At 47.3% G+C, this 16,339-nt stretch overlaps 1 protein-coding gene across 1 annotated transcript in view; it reads right to left on the bottom strand.

Annotated features, from left to right (window-relative positions):
- The window catches only part of LOC146870357 (C-type mannose receptor 2-like), a 937,589-nt gene that overhangs the window by 293,238 nt on the left and 628,012 nt on the right, over positions 1–16,339 (bottom strand). The window contains 1 exon segment of the mRNA XM_085640508.1: positions 12,579–12,681. Within this exon segment, the coding sequence (XP_085496634.1) occupies positions 12,579–12,681 (103 nt within the window).

Raw genomic sequence — 16,339 nt, 5'->3', positions numbered from 1 at the left:
AAACCCTGCCTGGCTGCTGCCGTCCCGACAATTGCAAGGACCCAACTCTTCCAAAAGCTGTGCATCCTCCTTAGGCCTTGGAGGACTTTCCAGCGCTTCAAACACCAGCCAGCATCTCCCTTGGAGTGCAGGAGTCACTTCCCTGCAGCTGCAGGCAAAGACCTCACCTGTTCGGTAGTACACCGTCCTGCTGACCACCGGGTCCACAGAGGGAGCCGCACCCCAGAAGAGGGTCTTCGTAATTTCAAGTCAGGCCTGTTTCCCAGGCGAGTTTCGAGATGCTAGACCTGTCCAGAGCCTCAGAGCACCAATACTCTGGGTACTGGAGCAATTGCTGCAACCAAGGCTTATTGAGTGTCTAGTCCACACACCACCACCGCAAAGACTGACCTACCAACGAGAGACATCAGGAGTGACAAGGCCTTTGCCGAGAGTGGCCCTGCTGTCCTTTTTTCTTCCCTTCTCCAGGTCAACCTAAGAACAGTGTGAGCTTCAAACTCAAGTGACCAGCCCCACTGCCCCGGTTTACAGCAACAGACTGTGACCCCTTGCTACAGAATCCCTCACAACCACACCCCCCATGTGTGGCCCCACTTGCAGACTTTCTTTTTCAGGTACTGTAGGAAAGTAGGATCTGCTTTTATGGTTAGCCCCACTTTTTGCCTGGTGCTATGCTGTTTCTGACTAGTCTGACTGGGATCCTGTTAATCAGCACCCCAGTCTCTGTTGTTTCTCCCCTAAATTGGTATGGTAATTACTTAAGTATATCCCAGATTGGACACTGGTGTACCCTTATCAGTCCCTAGTATATGGTACATAGGTCCCCACTGACATGCATTATGCCAACCATGGGGGATCACTCAAACTGAAACTACAGGCCTGCCAAATGTAGCCTGTGTAAGCTGGTGCTAGCACCACTTACAACAGATATAGATGTCCCTATATCTGAGGTCAATACACTTAAAACCTGTAAGTCACCCCTAAGCAGGCCTTTTAATCTAGAAGGCAGGGTGCTCGGTTCTAAGTGTGAGGGTGCCCCTGCATTAGCAGGACACCCCTACAACCTTTGGAGTCCATTCTGTCAGGTTGTAAGTGCATCAGCCATTACGGTACATAGTGGCATGCGTTATTACGCGATGACCATCTCTAAACTGACTGTAACAAACCCTGTCATGTTTGGTATTAAGCATGTTGGAATCATACCCCCACACCGTAAACGGTTTGGGGGTATGATTCCATGCACTGAAAAGCGCCTTTGGGAGGCCCTCCATGCTCCCGGTACTAGTCTTCTAGACCCGCATAGCACAACATGGCTGCTGCCGACCAGAGACACGATTCAGCGTTCCTGCTGCTGAGCCAAGCTCGAGCAGGGGAAGGCAGAACAACAGGTATCCTGTCACAGGGAGGTGTGACCACCTCCCAGACAAGATTTAGTGTATTGGGGCCAGGTGGGAGCACTTGCCAGAGCCACTCATTCTGCTTGAGGGGCACATTTGGTGCCCTCCTTCCATAGACCAGTTCAAATCAGCTCAGGGAGCTGTTAGCTCCCGCTCTGGCGCGAAAATGGACAAAGGACATGGTAGTATCCTCCCCACTGTCCGATCCCTCCCCTCGAAGGGAACCCTGAATTGTCACAACCCTTTCCTTAGGGTACTTAAGGACTTGCCTGTAGGTGGGCCTTCCAAGGCCTGTGGGCATCCAAGACACCTGAAGGAATCTCCCTTGAAGTGAAGGAGTCACTTCCCAACATCTGCAAGCACCGCAACTAAGCTGACCGATCTGCTGTTCCTGGGCTCCTACGGACTCCGAAAGGCTCAGCAACACATGTGGTGGTTCTTCACATCCCTTGAGGCCTGTCCTGTCCTCTCACCAAGTTTAAGGCCAGTATCCCTCGTCGGAGCAGCAGGAATTGAACCCCTGTGCACCGCATCGAATTGCTGTTTCAAAGGCTTGTTGGTTTCCTTCCTCCAAGATCTTCGGAGTCTAAGTAGCCCTAACCTCAAGCATCTCCTGTCACCAAGATCTTCGTCCTCACCGCATCTCTTGCACCGTAGGACTGCATCTTTGGTGAGCTGCGACTCCAGTGCCTTTGGCCTGTGGGTCCCCTTGAGGGTCTCCTTTGATTTCTGAGGGCTCCCCTGATTGCTTGGGGCCTGCCCTGACTCTCCTGCTTGTGGTGAGACACCTGGACCTTGCTGGTCCCGACACTGCACCTTCTTCGCTTTCCACGTTGTTTGCAGTTGCCAAGGCTATTTGGTGCTCCCGACTCGTGAACGGCTCCTGGTCTTCCACAGCATTGCCTGGTCCTCACTGCTGCAGTTCCAAGGTTACCGTCATCTTTCCTGCAACATCAGTGGGCATTTGTCTTCCGTGACTCCTGGTTACTCCTGAGTGGCATAGACTGTCCCCTCTGCTTGCAAGTACTTCTCATCTTGAATCCACCTTTGGGTTCCACCGGACACTTTTACCTTCCCCAGCAGCGGCATCTTCCTGAAGTCCTCCATTGAGTTCGATGGCGGTTTACGATACCACTTAATACTTATACACCCGGCTTCCCTGGTGTAGGTATCGTGGTTCCTACGGTATCCACAGGTGGGGTGGCTCTCCAACCTTCTGTTTTCAACGGGGTTTCTTCAGGGTCCAATGGGAAGGGTCCTTCTTCTCTAAAATTGCAACCGCGACTTATCCATTGACTTGTATTGAGCCCGTGGTCGTGTTCCCACTCTGCACACAGCCTCCGTGGGGTTCCTGGTTACTTACCTCGGGTGATTCCTTGGGTCCCCTGCACTTCTACATCTTCTGGGTATAGTCTTGACTCGAGTGTGATTTGCATACCACTATTTTAGTATATGGCTTGGTCTCCCCCTGGCGAGCACGGTTTATTAATGCTACCTACCTGTTTCTATTGAAAAGTATTGTGTGCATTGTGTAGATCTCCAGCTAGGAGATATCTGTGTGTGTTAGTGTCTGTCTTATAATAAATGGAAAATGCTACTTATCAGTATGCATCTGTTCTTGGCATGTAGAGCTGCAGATGCGTATCCTTTTGCATAGATCGCCATCTGGTGTTGGGCTCGGCTGCTTGCACTTTGTCTTTGTCTTGGAAGAAATCTTTGTAGTCACGAGGTAGGAGACTCCTAACTAGGACAATAGTGCGCATGGGCATCGACTCTATCCTTAGATTGTTTTTGCCACGAAGGATTACGATGGAGTAGTTAGAAGTAGAAAGAGATGTCCATGTGTAATGTATCTAAGTAAGATAGTACTGGAACAGATAGAGGTATCCGGGGAGGCGGGTGGGCATATACAAATCTGCAGCTCTACATGCCAAGAACAGATGCATACTGGTAAGTAGCATTTTCCGTTCGAGGCATGGGAGCTGCAGATTGTATACTTTTGCATAGACTATACAGCAGTTACCGCCTTAGCGGTGGCTACCTGTATCTGTTGCAGTGGTTTGAAAAAGTGTTCTTAATACAGCCTGGCCCACACTAGCCTGTTTTGGCTGCACATCTACACAATAGTGTTTTGTGAAGGTGTCTGGTGTAGCCCAAGTTGCTGCTTTGCAGATGTCATCTAGGGGAATGTTCCCCAAGAATGAGATGGAAGCCCCTAGTTTGCGTGTGGAATGAGCTCTAGGGGGAATGGTTAGTGTGCGTTTGGCTTTGATATAGCTTATTTGGATGCATTTAACAATCCACCTTGCAATTCCTGCTTTTGAGATAGGATTGCCTTTATGAGGTGGGGAGAAAGCCACAAAGAGTTGTTTGGTCTTTCTAAAGGATTTTGTCCTTTCAATGTAGTAGAGTATTGCTCTTTTAAAATCTAATGTGTGGAGAGCTCGCTCTGCCACTGAGTCTGGTTGAGGGAAAAATACTGGGAGTTCAACAGACTGTTTGAGATCGAAGGCAGATACAACTTTGGGTAAAAGTTTAGGGTTAGTCTTAAGAACCACTTTGTTATGATGGATTTGTAAAAATGGTTCTTGTATGGTCCATGCCTGGAGTTACTCTCCTGAGAGATGTGATAGCAACCAAAAAAGCTACCTTCCAAGTGAGGAATTGGAGTTCGCATTTGTGTAGAGGTTCAAAAGGGGAACCCATGAGTCTGGTAAGGACAAAATTTAGGTCTCACACTGAATAGGGCGGGACTCTGGGTGGAATTATTCTCTTAAGTCCTTCCATAAAAGCTTTGATAGCGGGCACCCAGAACAAAGCAATATGTTGTCTGTTTTGGAGATAGGCTGCTATGGCAGCTAGATGTAGCCTAATAGATGTATATGCTAGGTTACATTGTTGTAGATGCAAGAGGTAGCAGATAATGTTCTGAATAGAAGCATCTAGTGGATTGATTTTATTGTTTGTACAATAAATGACAAATCGTTTCCATTTTGCTGCATAGCATGCTCTGGCGGTAGGGCGTCTAGCTTCTTTAATGATAGTCATACAGTCTGGCGGGAGATTTAGGTAGCCAAACTCTAAGACCTCAGGTGCCAGATCGCAAGGTTGAGTTGACTAGGATCTGGATGCCTTATCTCTCCATGGTTCTGAGTGGGAAGCTTGGGTGAGAGATGTAGTTTTTGATGAGGAACTACTGATAGTTCCAATGGGGTTGTGAACCATGGTTGTCGGGCCCATGTTGGAGCAACTAGGATCATTGTGAGGGAATGCTGCTTGAGTTTCCGAACCACTAACACAATGAGTGGGAGAGGTGGAAAAGCGTAAGCAAATTTGCCTGATCAGTTCATCCATAGCGCATTGCCTTTGGACAATGAGTGTGGATACCTGGACACGAAGGTTGGGCATTTTGCGTTTTGGTGTGTGGCGAACAGATCTATTTCTGGGTAGCCCCACATGTGGAAGAATGGATGAAGAACTTGAGGATGAAGTTCCCATTTGTGGATCTGCTGTGTTTGACGACTGAGCAGATCTGCTATTTGATTGTATACACCTGGGAGGTGTTCTGCAAGGAGATATATGTTTTGCGGAATGGCCAACCTCCATATGCTTTGTGCTAGGTGTGAAAGCTGCAGAGCGCGTGTTCCCCCTTGTTTCTATATGTAGTACATTGCTGTCATGTTGTCTGTACGGACCAGGACAGCTTTGCCTTGGAGGTGAAGTTGAAAAGATTTTAACACTAGGAAGATTGCTAATAATTCCAGGTAGTTTATGTGGAATTGTCTTTGTTGGGACCACATGCCCTGGATGGTATGGGTTTGAAGATGAGCTCCCCAGCCGGTGAGGGTTGCGTCTGCTGTTAGCACTGTCTGTGGAACCGGGTCGAGGAACGGCTGCACTTTGGAAAGGTTTTGTGTGTTCCACCACTGCAGAGAGCGATGGGTGCGGGCATCCACCAACACCTGATCTGTCAGCTGACCTTGAGCCTGGTTCCACTGACATGCCAAGCATTACTGTAAGGGATGCATTTGGAGTCTTGCATAAGGGACGAGGAGAACGCAAGAGGCCATCATCCCAATTAACTGCATGAACACTCGTGCTGGTAGTGAGTGTTGAGGCTGAAATGTTTGGATTAGAGCCTGTATGGCTTTTTTTCGGACTGGATTGGGATATGCTAGAGCTTTTGAAGTGTCTATTGTAGCCCCTAGGTATTGTTGTATCCTGGACGGTTGGAGATGGGATTTGGCGAGGTTTACTGTGAATCACAAGCTGTGAAGCAGCTGAATTGTGTTGTATGTGTGTTGCACACAACTGCTGTGTGATTTGGCTTTTATGAGCCAGTCGTCCAGCTAAGGGAAGACATGAATATGTTGTCTCCTTAAGTGGGCTGCAACTACTGAGAGGCATTTGGTGAATACTCTGGGTGCTGTAGTGACCCCCAATGGGAGGACTTTGAATTGGTAGTGTTGACCATCTACCACAAACCTGAGATATTTCCTGTGAGTGGGGTGAATGGGAATATGGAAATAGGCGTCCTTTAGATCCGGAGTGGGGAGAAAGTCACCCCGTTGAAGTAGTGGGAGCACCTGTTGGAGACTGAATGTAGAGGTTTAGCGGTCTGAGGTCCAGTATGGGCCTGAGAGAGCCATCCTTCTTTGGGATTAGGAAATACTGGGAGTAAACCCCTTGGCCTTGATGAGGCAAGGTTACTGGTTCTATTGCATGTTTTTGAAATAGAGAGAACCTCTTGTTTGAGAAGTGTTAGATGTTCCAAGGACATGGGACGCTGTCTGGGAGGAATGTTTTGGGGGGGGGTAGGAGTGAGTTCCAGGCAATAACCATACTGGATAATTCATCTTACCCACTTGTCTGTTGTGATGGAATTCCAGACAGGTAGGAACTGTGAAAGAAGTCCCCAGACAGGAGTGGAATGATCGGGGGGAAGTGCAGGGAAGTCACTGTTTAGTGGAAGGGGGGGTCCGGCTATTGTTGCAACGACCTCTTCCTTTATTATTGTTGCCTCTGTATCCTCCACAAAAGAATGTTTTCGGGGATTTTTGAGTGGGGCTCTTGTAGGAGAAGGAGGGATGTTCTGAACCCATGGTTTTGCAGCTGGCTCTGTAGAAGGAGTGGCGAAAGGAGCCTCTAGGGGAAGGGAACTGTAAGGCCCTGTGAGAAGTTGGCCTGGCATATGCTGTCTCCTAGTTATAGGGACACCTTGCACCAGTCCAATTCGACTCTTATTGATGATAGGTTTAAGACAACCTTTAAAGAAAGCTATCCTAGTGGTAGCTGTGGAGAGCAGCCTTCAGGCTAAGTCTTGAAGGAGTGTTAAGCTTATTGTTTTACCATAATAACCTCTTGAATAACCAAATGAAAGAGTAGCCCACACAGGTATATATATAAAATATATGTATTTATTCTAGACAGAATCCCACAGTCTCTTTATGAAGCTGTGGCAAAGTTACAATATCAAACAAGCATTGATAGACACAATAAATAGCACTATTAACATTAGGCTCCAGGGGGGGACCAAACCATATACTAAAAAAGTGGTATAAGAACCACGACAATTCTACAGGCAATGCCTAGGGCATTCAGGATCGCTGGCCCCTTAAGAATCCACCCCAGGTTATGAGGAAGGGGACCCACGGGAGGTGCGTGCAGTGCAAGTAGCTGCTATCGAGATCTCTATTACAGCCTATGGAGAATGTCGCGGTTGAAAATAAACAGTTTAAAAATACTTCTAGCAGGAGTACAAAGTTAAAACTTCAGACTTAAGCTTTTGAAGAGCCCACTACCACGGGAGTACCGAGGTACCACTGTTACCTGCCCCAGGGAAGCCGGGTGCATAGGTCGTTTCTGCTGTCGGGTCGCAGACTGATTTTCAATGGGAAAATAGTCAAAAGTTCTGCTAGCCAAAAGCGTTGATGATGCCGTGAAGATCAAAGATGTGAAGATTGTAGAGAAGTACCTGAAAGCAGAGGGGACAGAGTCTGGGTCACGGCAAAGTGACCAGGAGGCTCAAAGCAAAGAGCCCTTCGATGTTGGGTGCTTCAGGTGGAAAGTGGTGTAGCTTGGATCTGCAGCCACGGGCTCCGGGAGGCTTCAAGGAAGGCCAGCTTCAGGAGGGCGACTGTCCCACGTCGGATGAGGGTCCACTAAGCCTTGGCAACCGCAACCCACGAAGAATAAACAAATCTGCTACAGTGCAGACCCACGAGGTCTGGGAGAGGTCTCCTTCGAGGAGACTGTAGAGCAGGCCTGGAGCAACCAGGAGAACTCTTGTTTGCAAAGATAGACCTCCGCTAGGGCCCACAAGTCGTGAGACAAGGGACCGCGGGAGGCGGCAATTTGGCGTGCGTAAAAGGGCACCCACGGGCCACCGGAGGGGGCTAGGGCACTGGTCTTTGGCACAATTGCTGTAGAGTGGTTGGCTCGTAAACGGGCCAAAGCACAACTTCCCCACTGGTCAGGGTCGTGTGCTATGCAAGAGGTGGCCGGTGTCTCGGGGTATTGGGGATCTCGGCACCCACGCGGTCCATGGTGCCCAAACTCGTTGAGCACACTCACTGGCCTCTGGGATGCGCTGGAAACCCACCTCAAGGTTTCTGGAAGTCGTCGAAGTTCGTGAGAGCAGCGAAGTTCCAACTGGGTCACTTGCAGTGTTTCAGGTGCCTGCCAAGCAGGGGGATAACTCCTTTATCCCAAGGGAGATTTCTTCCGTCAGCTGGGCAGCAGCAAGTCGAAGGTCAAGACTGTAAAGTTCAAGATTAATCCGAGGCTCTGGGGCCACGTTATTCACCTTTATCCCCAAGATTAGGGGAGTGTCCAGAGTAGTGTCCACCAATGGTAGGTGAGGCGGGAAAGGGTGGCTACACCCTCTCCCCTTTGTGTGTTTCCCGCCTGGGCGAGGGGCAGGATGCCCCTGAACCGGTTCCAAGCGGTGTATGCAGAATGAGGCTTCTGCAGCTGTCTACGTGCAACTCTGAAAGGACTTTTGGTGCACCCACCCTGTTCCAATCCACATTATCCTGTCTGGGGAGATGCTAGCACCTCCCTGCCACAGGAGCCCTATTGTCCAGCTGGCGAAGCTGGGGTTTTCCCCAGCAACAGCCAGCCAGGGTCGTGTAGGTGGTGGGTAGTAGCCATTTTGTGAAATTGTGCACTTTTAAATTGGTGTCTAAATTCTGCCGCTTTTCCCATATCGCCCCTCTAGCAGGGGGGAATCGTACCCTCATGCCTATGGCTGGAGTGAGGGTATGATTCCTACATGTTTGACACCAAACACGATATGGTTCTGTGTAGCCATTCTCAAGTTATTGCGTTATCGCGATAGACTTATGATGCGGTTAAGAGTATATGGTATGGCTACACTACAAACAGCCCAGCAATGATTTTACGAAGGTTGCAGAGAGGCCCTACTCATGTAGGGGTCCCCCCTCACACGTACCTCAGCACCCTGCCTTGTAGGATTACCAAGGCCTGCTATAGGGGTGACCTATGAGAGTATATGTGTTGTAATGGGGTGGGATATAGGATACCTATATCCCTGTAAGGGGTGCTAGCACCACCTTACCCAGACTTCAGTAGTGGTCTGGTGGTGTCAGTTTGTATGGCTGTCCCAGGGTGGCACAATAAGTGCTGCAGCCCTGGTAGGCCTACTGAGGGACCCATGCCCTGGGTACCTAGGGTACCATCTACAAGGGACTGTCAGGGCATCCTCAGCATCCAATTAGTTTGTACCTAGGGTACTTCACATTAGTTTTAGGGAGAAAGCAGATAGGCTGGGGTCCTGGATAGCAGGATCCCAGCCAGACTAGTTAAAAACCACTCAAATACCAGGCAAAAAGTTGGGGGCAACCATTAGTCAGATTCCACCTTCCTACAGGCCCCCCATAGACTTAGCAGTTTCTGTATCCTTCTTAATCTTTTCTAGGGATGTGTCAACTGCGGGGCCGAAAAGATGTTCCTCATCAAAAGGTTGATTTAAAATAGCAGTTTGGACCACCTGCTTGAATCCAGAAACCCGGAGCCAAGTGTGTCTACGTAACAAGATGCTAGCGTTAATTGCGCGAGATGCGGTATCGGCCGCATCAAGCGCACATTTTATTGAGGTGTTGGTAATGAGTTTGCCCTCCTGGATCAGGTCACTGGCTTTTTGTTTGTACTGATCAGGAAGGTGTTCCATGAGCTTTTCAAGCTCATCATAGTGAGCCCTGTCGTATCTTGCCAGTGAAGCTTGGGCATTGGCTATCCGCCAATGGTTTGCAGAATGCGATGCAACACGTTTACCGGATGCGTCAATTAATTTGGATTCCTTATCGGAAGGAGGGGTGTCTCCTGTACTCTGAGTTTGCACGCTTGCGTGCGTTAGTTACCACAAGGGAATCCAAGGGAATCTGACCTTTAATGTAAATTGGGTCTGTGGGAGCTGCCTTGTATTTTTTATCCACCCTGGGATTGAGAACCCTGGTTCTAACTGGGTCCTTAAAAACTTCTGGAGCATGTTTTAGCAAGCCTTTTAACATTGGTAGGTTACTTGTTGATTTTTGTGAGGGTGTAAACATTTCCAGCAAAAAATCTTCATCTACTGGGTCAGAATGTAAAGGGACCCCGTGGTATTGGGCAGCCCTGTTGATTAGTTGCGCAAACTCAGTGTTGTCATCTGGTGGTGACGGCTTAGATGGATAGAGATCCGGATCGCTATGTGGGTAGGATCTGTATTGTAGTCACCCCAAGTGTCTACGTCATGTGGGATGTTGTGTGAATCATCATCCCCACTTGGTTCTATATCTCTACCTGTGTCATCCTAAGTATCTGATGGTTGAGGTGAAAATATAAGTTGTGGAGAGTGTGGTGGGGAAATTAATAGATGTGGATTAACTGGAGGGGAGAAGGAGATGGGGACGTGTTAGTGCCCATGTCCTGTTTGAGAGGAATAACAGGTTCTTCTGCAGTGTCCAGTTTCCTCTTTTTTGGAGGCTTGGTGACTAGTTTGCCTGTGTTTGGATCAATAAACAGTGTTTTCTGCTTTGGATCTGCCAAGTCAGGTGCAGGCTGTGTGGGCAAAACGTCTTTGTTCGGTGTCGAAGATTTTGGGTCCGAACCTTCTTTGGAGGGAGTTTGTGAGGCCTTCTGTGGGGTCTTAGACTCTTTAGGTTTTTGTGGCTACAAAACTTTTTTCTGCTCCGACGATTTTTTGGAGTCAGAAGCCTTTTTCGGATCCGAAGATTTCTTCGGTTCCGAGTGTTTGTCCTTGCTGTGCTTCAATACCGAGGGCTCTGGCGTCGAGGCTGTCTTCGGCAGGGACAAGTGTTTGACTTGTTGCTTTGGTGCCGAGGAGGACTTTCCGGCACTGGAATGGGGTTGGCTCGAGCCCGAGCTGGAAGGCTTTTGTTTAGGTTCATAGCCGGGCCCGAGGGCGGGGCGTCTGAATCATGTTGTAGGTGTCGACCCAAGCCGGAAGGCGAGGGTGTTACCGGAGCCTTCGGTTGATTTTTTGGGATGGGGTTTCGGTACTCACGGACCGCTGAGCTGGGGTGACTGTCTCCACTTCGGTATCGGAGTCATAGGCTTCGGAGACGATTTCTTCATCACCTGATTGTTCTGGCTGGATATTGGTATCTGCTTCGAAGATGTCCGGAATCGAACTGCTTCCGCAAGACATTTCATGACGTCAAGCCTGATGATCACGGATGGTTTTCTTCGACCTGAACGATGCACAGGCCTTGCAGTTTTTATCTTCGTGCTCCAGGGAGAGGCAGAGATTGCACACCTCGTGCCAGTCTGTGTGTGGGAACTTAGCACCACACCCGGGCCATTTTTTTAAGAGAATTCTTTCCATTGACTGCAGGTGTAGTCGGCGCGAAGAGGCCCAACGGCCCGCGTCGTAGATCGAGGAGTTTGTTTTAAGATGCGCGTCGAAAAGGGAAACGCGATCGAGACAATAGTGGAGAGGGATTGCGCGTCGAAGGGGTATTCGAAACTGATATCGACCCGGAGTGCAGCAATTCACATCCGAACCCGATGGCGGAAAAAAACAATCTAAGGATGGAGTCGATGCCCATGCGCACTATCGTCCTAGGGAGGAGTCACCTACCTCGTGACTACAAAGACTTCTTCTATGACCGAAACAAAGTGCAAACATCCGAGCCCAACACCAAATGGCGATCTATGCAAAAGTATACAATCTGCAGCTCATATGCCTCGAACACATATTTTTTAAAATACACTGAGTGGTTCTTTTTCACTTAATCAATACCAATAAGATTATTTTCTGGTAAAACAAGCTGCTTTACACTCCTGGACTAAGCCTGAAGGCTGCTCTCCACAGCTACCACTTAGAGAGCTTTCTAAGGTTGTCTAAGACCACTAAAATTACCATAAGGGTTGTTTGGATTAGTGCAGGGTGCCCACTTACATAAGAGTGCACCATATACTAAGCCAGCTTCTCACCGGTACCCTTCCATTGACTTAAAGAGTAGTGCTCGATGGCTACCAACGTGACCAGCACCTCTGCACCTAGGCACACCCGACTAGGCAAAACCAAACTGCTGGTGGTTTCTTGGGCATCCATGCACCTTAAGTCCCAAAAGGCACACTCAAGAAATGTCTGCAAATATATGTATGCAGTGCATGTTTCTCCCATAGGATAACATTATTGTGTTTGAGGCTCGTAGCTCAAAGCCGTTATTTTTGTTATACTTGAAAAGTACTTATCAGATCCAGAAGATCTTGGTATCTAAAATTATATAAAAATCTGTGTTACTTTTCTAAATTGGTCTCAGATTTATTCTTGTGTTTGTGTGTCTTTTTTATTGACTCTGTGTGTACAACAAATGCTTAACACTCCCCTCTGATAAGCTCAAGCTGCTCGACCACACTACCACAAATAGAGTACTTGGGATTATTAAAGTAAGCTGCTGTAAACAAATAAAGGTCGCCTGGACTATTTGCATGTGTACCCCTACATTGGTCAGTGATTTAAGATATAAGGAGGACCAACTGAATTATATGCAAAAAAAGGCGTAAGGAAGGAGTAACACTTGGGTATCTGGAATGAAGGACTTCTAGTATATTCAGATAGCAACAGTGTAAATGAAGGAAGCTCCATTTATTGTGTCAGTGGAGGAAACTGAACGAATGGCCATGTCAAATATATTGTGTGTCGCTACTCACTCCCAATCCATCGCTCCAGGTCCAACCACTCTCGCTGCTGGGGTCCCGTCTGTTCAACCCAATCCAAAACCAGTGTTGGTCAAGTGCGTCAGACTCAGGCTCCCTATACAAAGGCAAACCACAAGGAGATTTAATACTTGTTCCCAGTAATCACTCCCCACATTTAGATTGTTTGGTGAAAAGACAAAACAACTGCTGTCATACTAACATGCATTATAACCAAACCTACAGAGCAGGTTACGGATGGGTAAAATGGGGACGATGTAAATCTCTAAAACAGTGTGGAGTGGCTAGCAAGAAGACCTGTGGTGGAAGGCTCAAAGACTAACAAAAGGAATTTCTCCTTCACAAAAAAACACAGACAAATACCTCCTTCAAGCAAAAGTGACATGACTAACAGCATCGGTCTCACATTTATAAACGATTGGCTTTGCCAATGCTTGCTTGTAAAGAATTGTTTAAAAAAAAAAAAGTAAAAGAAAAAACGATATCAGAAAATACTGCTGTACAAGTAAACATACCTTATGGTAACTCAAAACTGTACATTTAATTCAAAATGTTCAATCTTTATAAATTATATGGGGCCATATGTATGAAGCCAATTTGCGATCGCAAATTAGCAGTGTGCAATGTATCACATAAAAACCCCCTCGCAAAATAAGGAATTGCAAATTTTGCGATTCCCTATTTTGCGATTGCATTTAAGGAATCACAAATTGCGATTCCTTAAATGCAATGTAAGAAGCACAAAAGAAAGTGCGATTTGGCCTTAAGGAATCGTAAATTACCACCAACTACAAGTTGGTCGTAAATTGCGATTGCAAAAAAATGCACTATTTTGCATTTTTTAAAGTGCCATGTGGCGCACATACATGCCACATGTGCACACATGCACATTTCAGGGGTGCAACAGGGTGTCCTTTTGAAACCCTGGCACCCTTGAAATTGCATTCTCGATTTGCGATTCTCTAATTGCTAATCGCAAATTGAGAATGCCTTCCCATTCATTCATATGGGCCTCCGAGCCCATAGGAATGAATGGGAAGGTATTCCTTATTTGCGAATCTCAATTTGCGATTCGCAAATAAGGAATATGTGGGATTCGCAAAATTATTAGCTAATCGCTGAAAATCGCAATTTGAGAATCGAAAAACTCTATTTTGATACATATGGCCCATGGTAATTTTTCAAATGACAGAGGAAACCAAATAGAACTTCTGTTGAACGAGACCCACTTTTAATAATACCACAGAGGACTGGCGCAGGTACTTAAGAGCATAACAGCTGCCTGAGGAAGTCGCAGATTTTAAGGAAAATAGGTGTCAATTACTTTGAACGTGACTCGCATCAGGATTTCGGAGGGTTTCCGAGGTTCTGGAAAGATTAGAACAGCAGTGAGATGTTTTCCTTTAAGGCTGTGACATATTAGTCTGTCACGTCTGGCGTGCCATAAATACAGGCTGGAGTCAAAAGCAGGCCGTCTGAGTATCGACCGGCAGCATCAGTACTTAACTTTCAGGAAAGCAGTAGGAAGCTGCCTTGCAACTTCACGTCCCATTGGCTCTTCTCTGTTGCTGGTTCGTACATTGTTTCCTTCCCTCACCTCTGTTGTTTCCTCCCTTTTACAGGTCCTCGGTACCCTTGACCTACTTGATGATCTACACCGAACTTGGTCTAGGGATTCTGTTAGCTTTTGTTTTGGCTTTCCATCTCTCAGGCTTTTCGACCCTTTGCCTGCTTATCCTCACCTTGCTCTTCGGTTTTGTTTTGGTTCTGGCATTTTACTGCAGATTGACTAGTACGACTCTTACCTTTTTTCCCTGTTGTGATGACCTTACTCTTTGGACTCTGCTTTGGCTTTGTTGTCTGGCTATATTTCTTCCACTCCTTTTCTCTACTCACACGTATCCTAAATCCATCACTGAGTTTGGGGCTTACCGGGTTCACTTCTTCCTTGCTTATGTACTCTGAGACCCATCTTTAGGAAGCTGGTGAGTAGACGTGCTTACTATATGTTTGTTTGGAATATCGCCCTCTGTCAATACTGCACTGTGACCAGAGACGTAACACCAGAGAGAGCTGTACCAAAGAAGAGCTGACAATGCCGCTTATCTCACTCTCTCTTTCTCACTCTTTATTCTCCTACCCCTTTGGTGTTTGACCCGGTCTTGTGCAGTCTAGTTGGTACGGGCAGGGACAAATTCTGGGGAGTGAGGCGCATTGCCATCAAAACAAGTTAGATAACACTTGCAAAACCTGATAACTTGGAACTGGAACAAATGCTTCGGCCCTTTGATGCTCTGCAACAGACTGGAAACAAGATCTACAAGCCTCTGGGAACAATTACTTCTTTCACTCTAGCCAGCTTAGGTACCCTTAGCCTCAAAAGTAGGCTGAGTGAGAGCATGAGCCTACCCCTCCCCCAGCTGCTTAATTGCTGTCCATGTGTGCCAAGCTGGGATTTCAAGCAACATGTGGAAGATAGGAAACATAAGAAGACCAACCAGATAAACTCTGCTCTTAAGTCAAATTTGGGAAAAAATGTACATGTTGTTGTGAATTGATAGGTGAGCTGAGAAGCAATATGGAGGTCACAAGGGAGCAGTACATGGAAGAGAGAGAATGATTATGCTACTTACCAGTATGCATCTGTTCTTGGCATGTAGGGCTGCTGACATTCATATCTGTGCATAGATCGCCACCTAGTGTTGGGTCCGGATTATTGCACATTGTTGTCCTGGAAGAGTCTTCGAAGTATCACGAGATAGGTGGCTCCTCCCCTGGACTACAGTGCGCATGGGCATCCCCTCCATCCTTAGATTGTTTTTCGCCATTGTGGCATAGATGGAGTGTAATACAGTGAATGATGACCATGCTAACTAGAAATCACTGAATGCTACAGCTGCTACAGGCGCCAGGGAGGAGGGTGGGCGATATGAATGTCAGCAGCCCTACATGCCAAGAACAAATGCATACTGGTAAGTAGCATAATCAGTTTGAGGCATGTGGGCTGCTGAATTTATATCTGTGCATAGATTATATAGCAGTCCCTCCGTTTAGCGGCGGCTGCCCGTGCCAGCTGCAGCAGTCTGAAAAAGAGTTTTGAGAACAGCCTGGCCTACAGCAGCTTGCTGCCTTGAGTGTACATCTACACAGTAGTGTTTGGTAAAGGTATGTATAGTGGACCATGTGGCTGCTCTACATATCTCCTCTAAGGGAATATTTCCCAGGAAAGCCATGGAGGCCCCCAACTTTCGAGTAGAGTGGGCTCTCGGAGGAATCGTTAGTGTGCGCTTAGCTTTTTCATAGCAAATCTGTATACATTTAACGATCCACCTAGCTATCCCTGCTTTGGAAATGGGGTTGCCCTTGTGCTGCGGTGAAAAGGCAACAAACAGTTGTTTTGTCTTCCTGAAAGATTGTGTTCTATCAATATAGAATATGAGAGCTCTTTTGATATCAAGGGTGTGGAGCATTCTCTCTGCTACATTCTCAGGATTAGGATAAAACACTGGTAGTTCTATAGATTGGTTCATATGGAACTGCGAAATGACCTTGGGCATGAAAGTAGGGTTGGTGCGTAGCATGACCCTGTTTGCATGAACCTGTATAAATGGCTCCTGAATGGTGAGTGCCTGAAGTTCACTAACTCGTCTTAGGGAAGTAATGGCAACGAGGAAAGCTACTTTCCAGGTTAGAAATTGAATCTCACAGGAGTGTAGAGGTTCAAAAGGTGGTCCCATCAGTCTGGTGAGGACCAC

Source organism: Triturus cristatus, chromosome 1_1 (genome assembly GCF_964204655.1).
Source record: "Triturus cristatus chromosome 1_1, aTriCri1.1, whole genome shotgun sequence".
NCBI classification, from domain to species: Eukaryota; Metazoa; Chordata; class Amphibia; order Caudata; family Salamandridae; genus Triturus; species Triturus cristatus.
The sequence above is the reverse complement of the archived record's forward strand: the minus strand, read 5'-3'. Positions and strand labels throughout refer to the sequence as shown.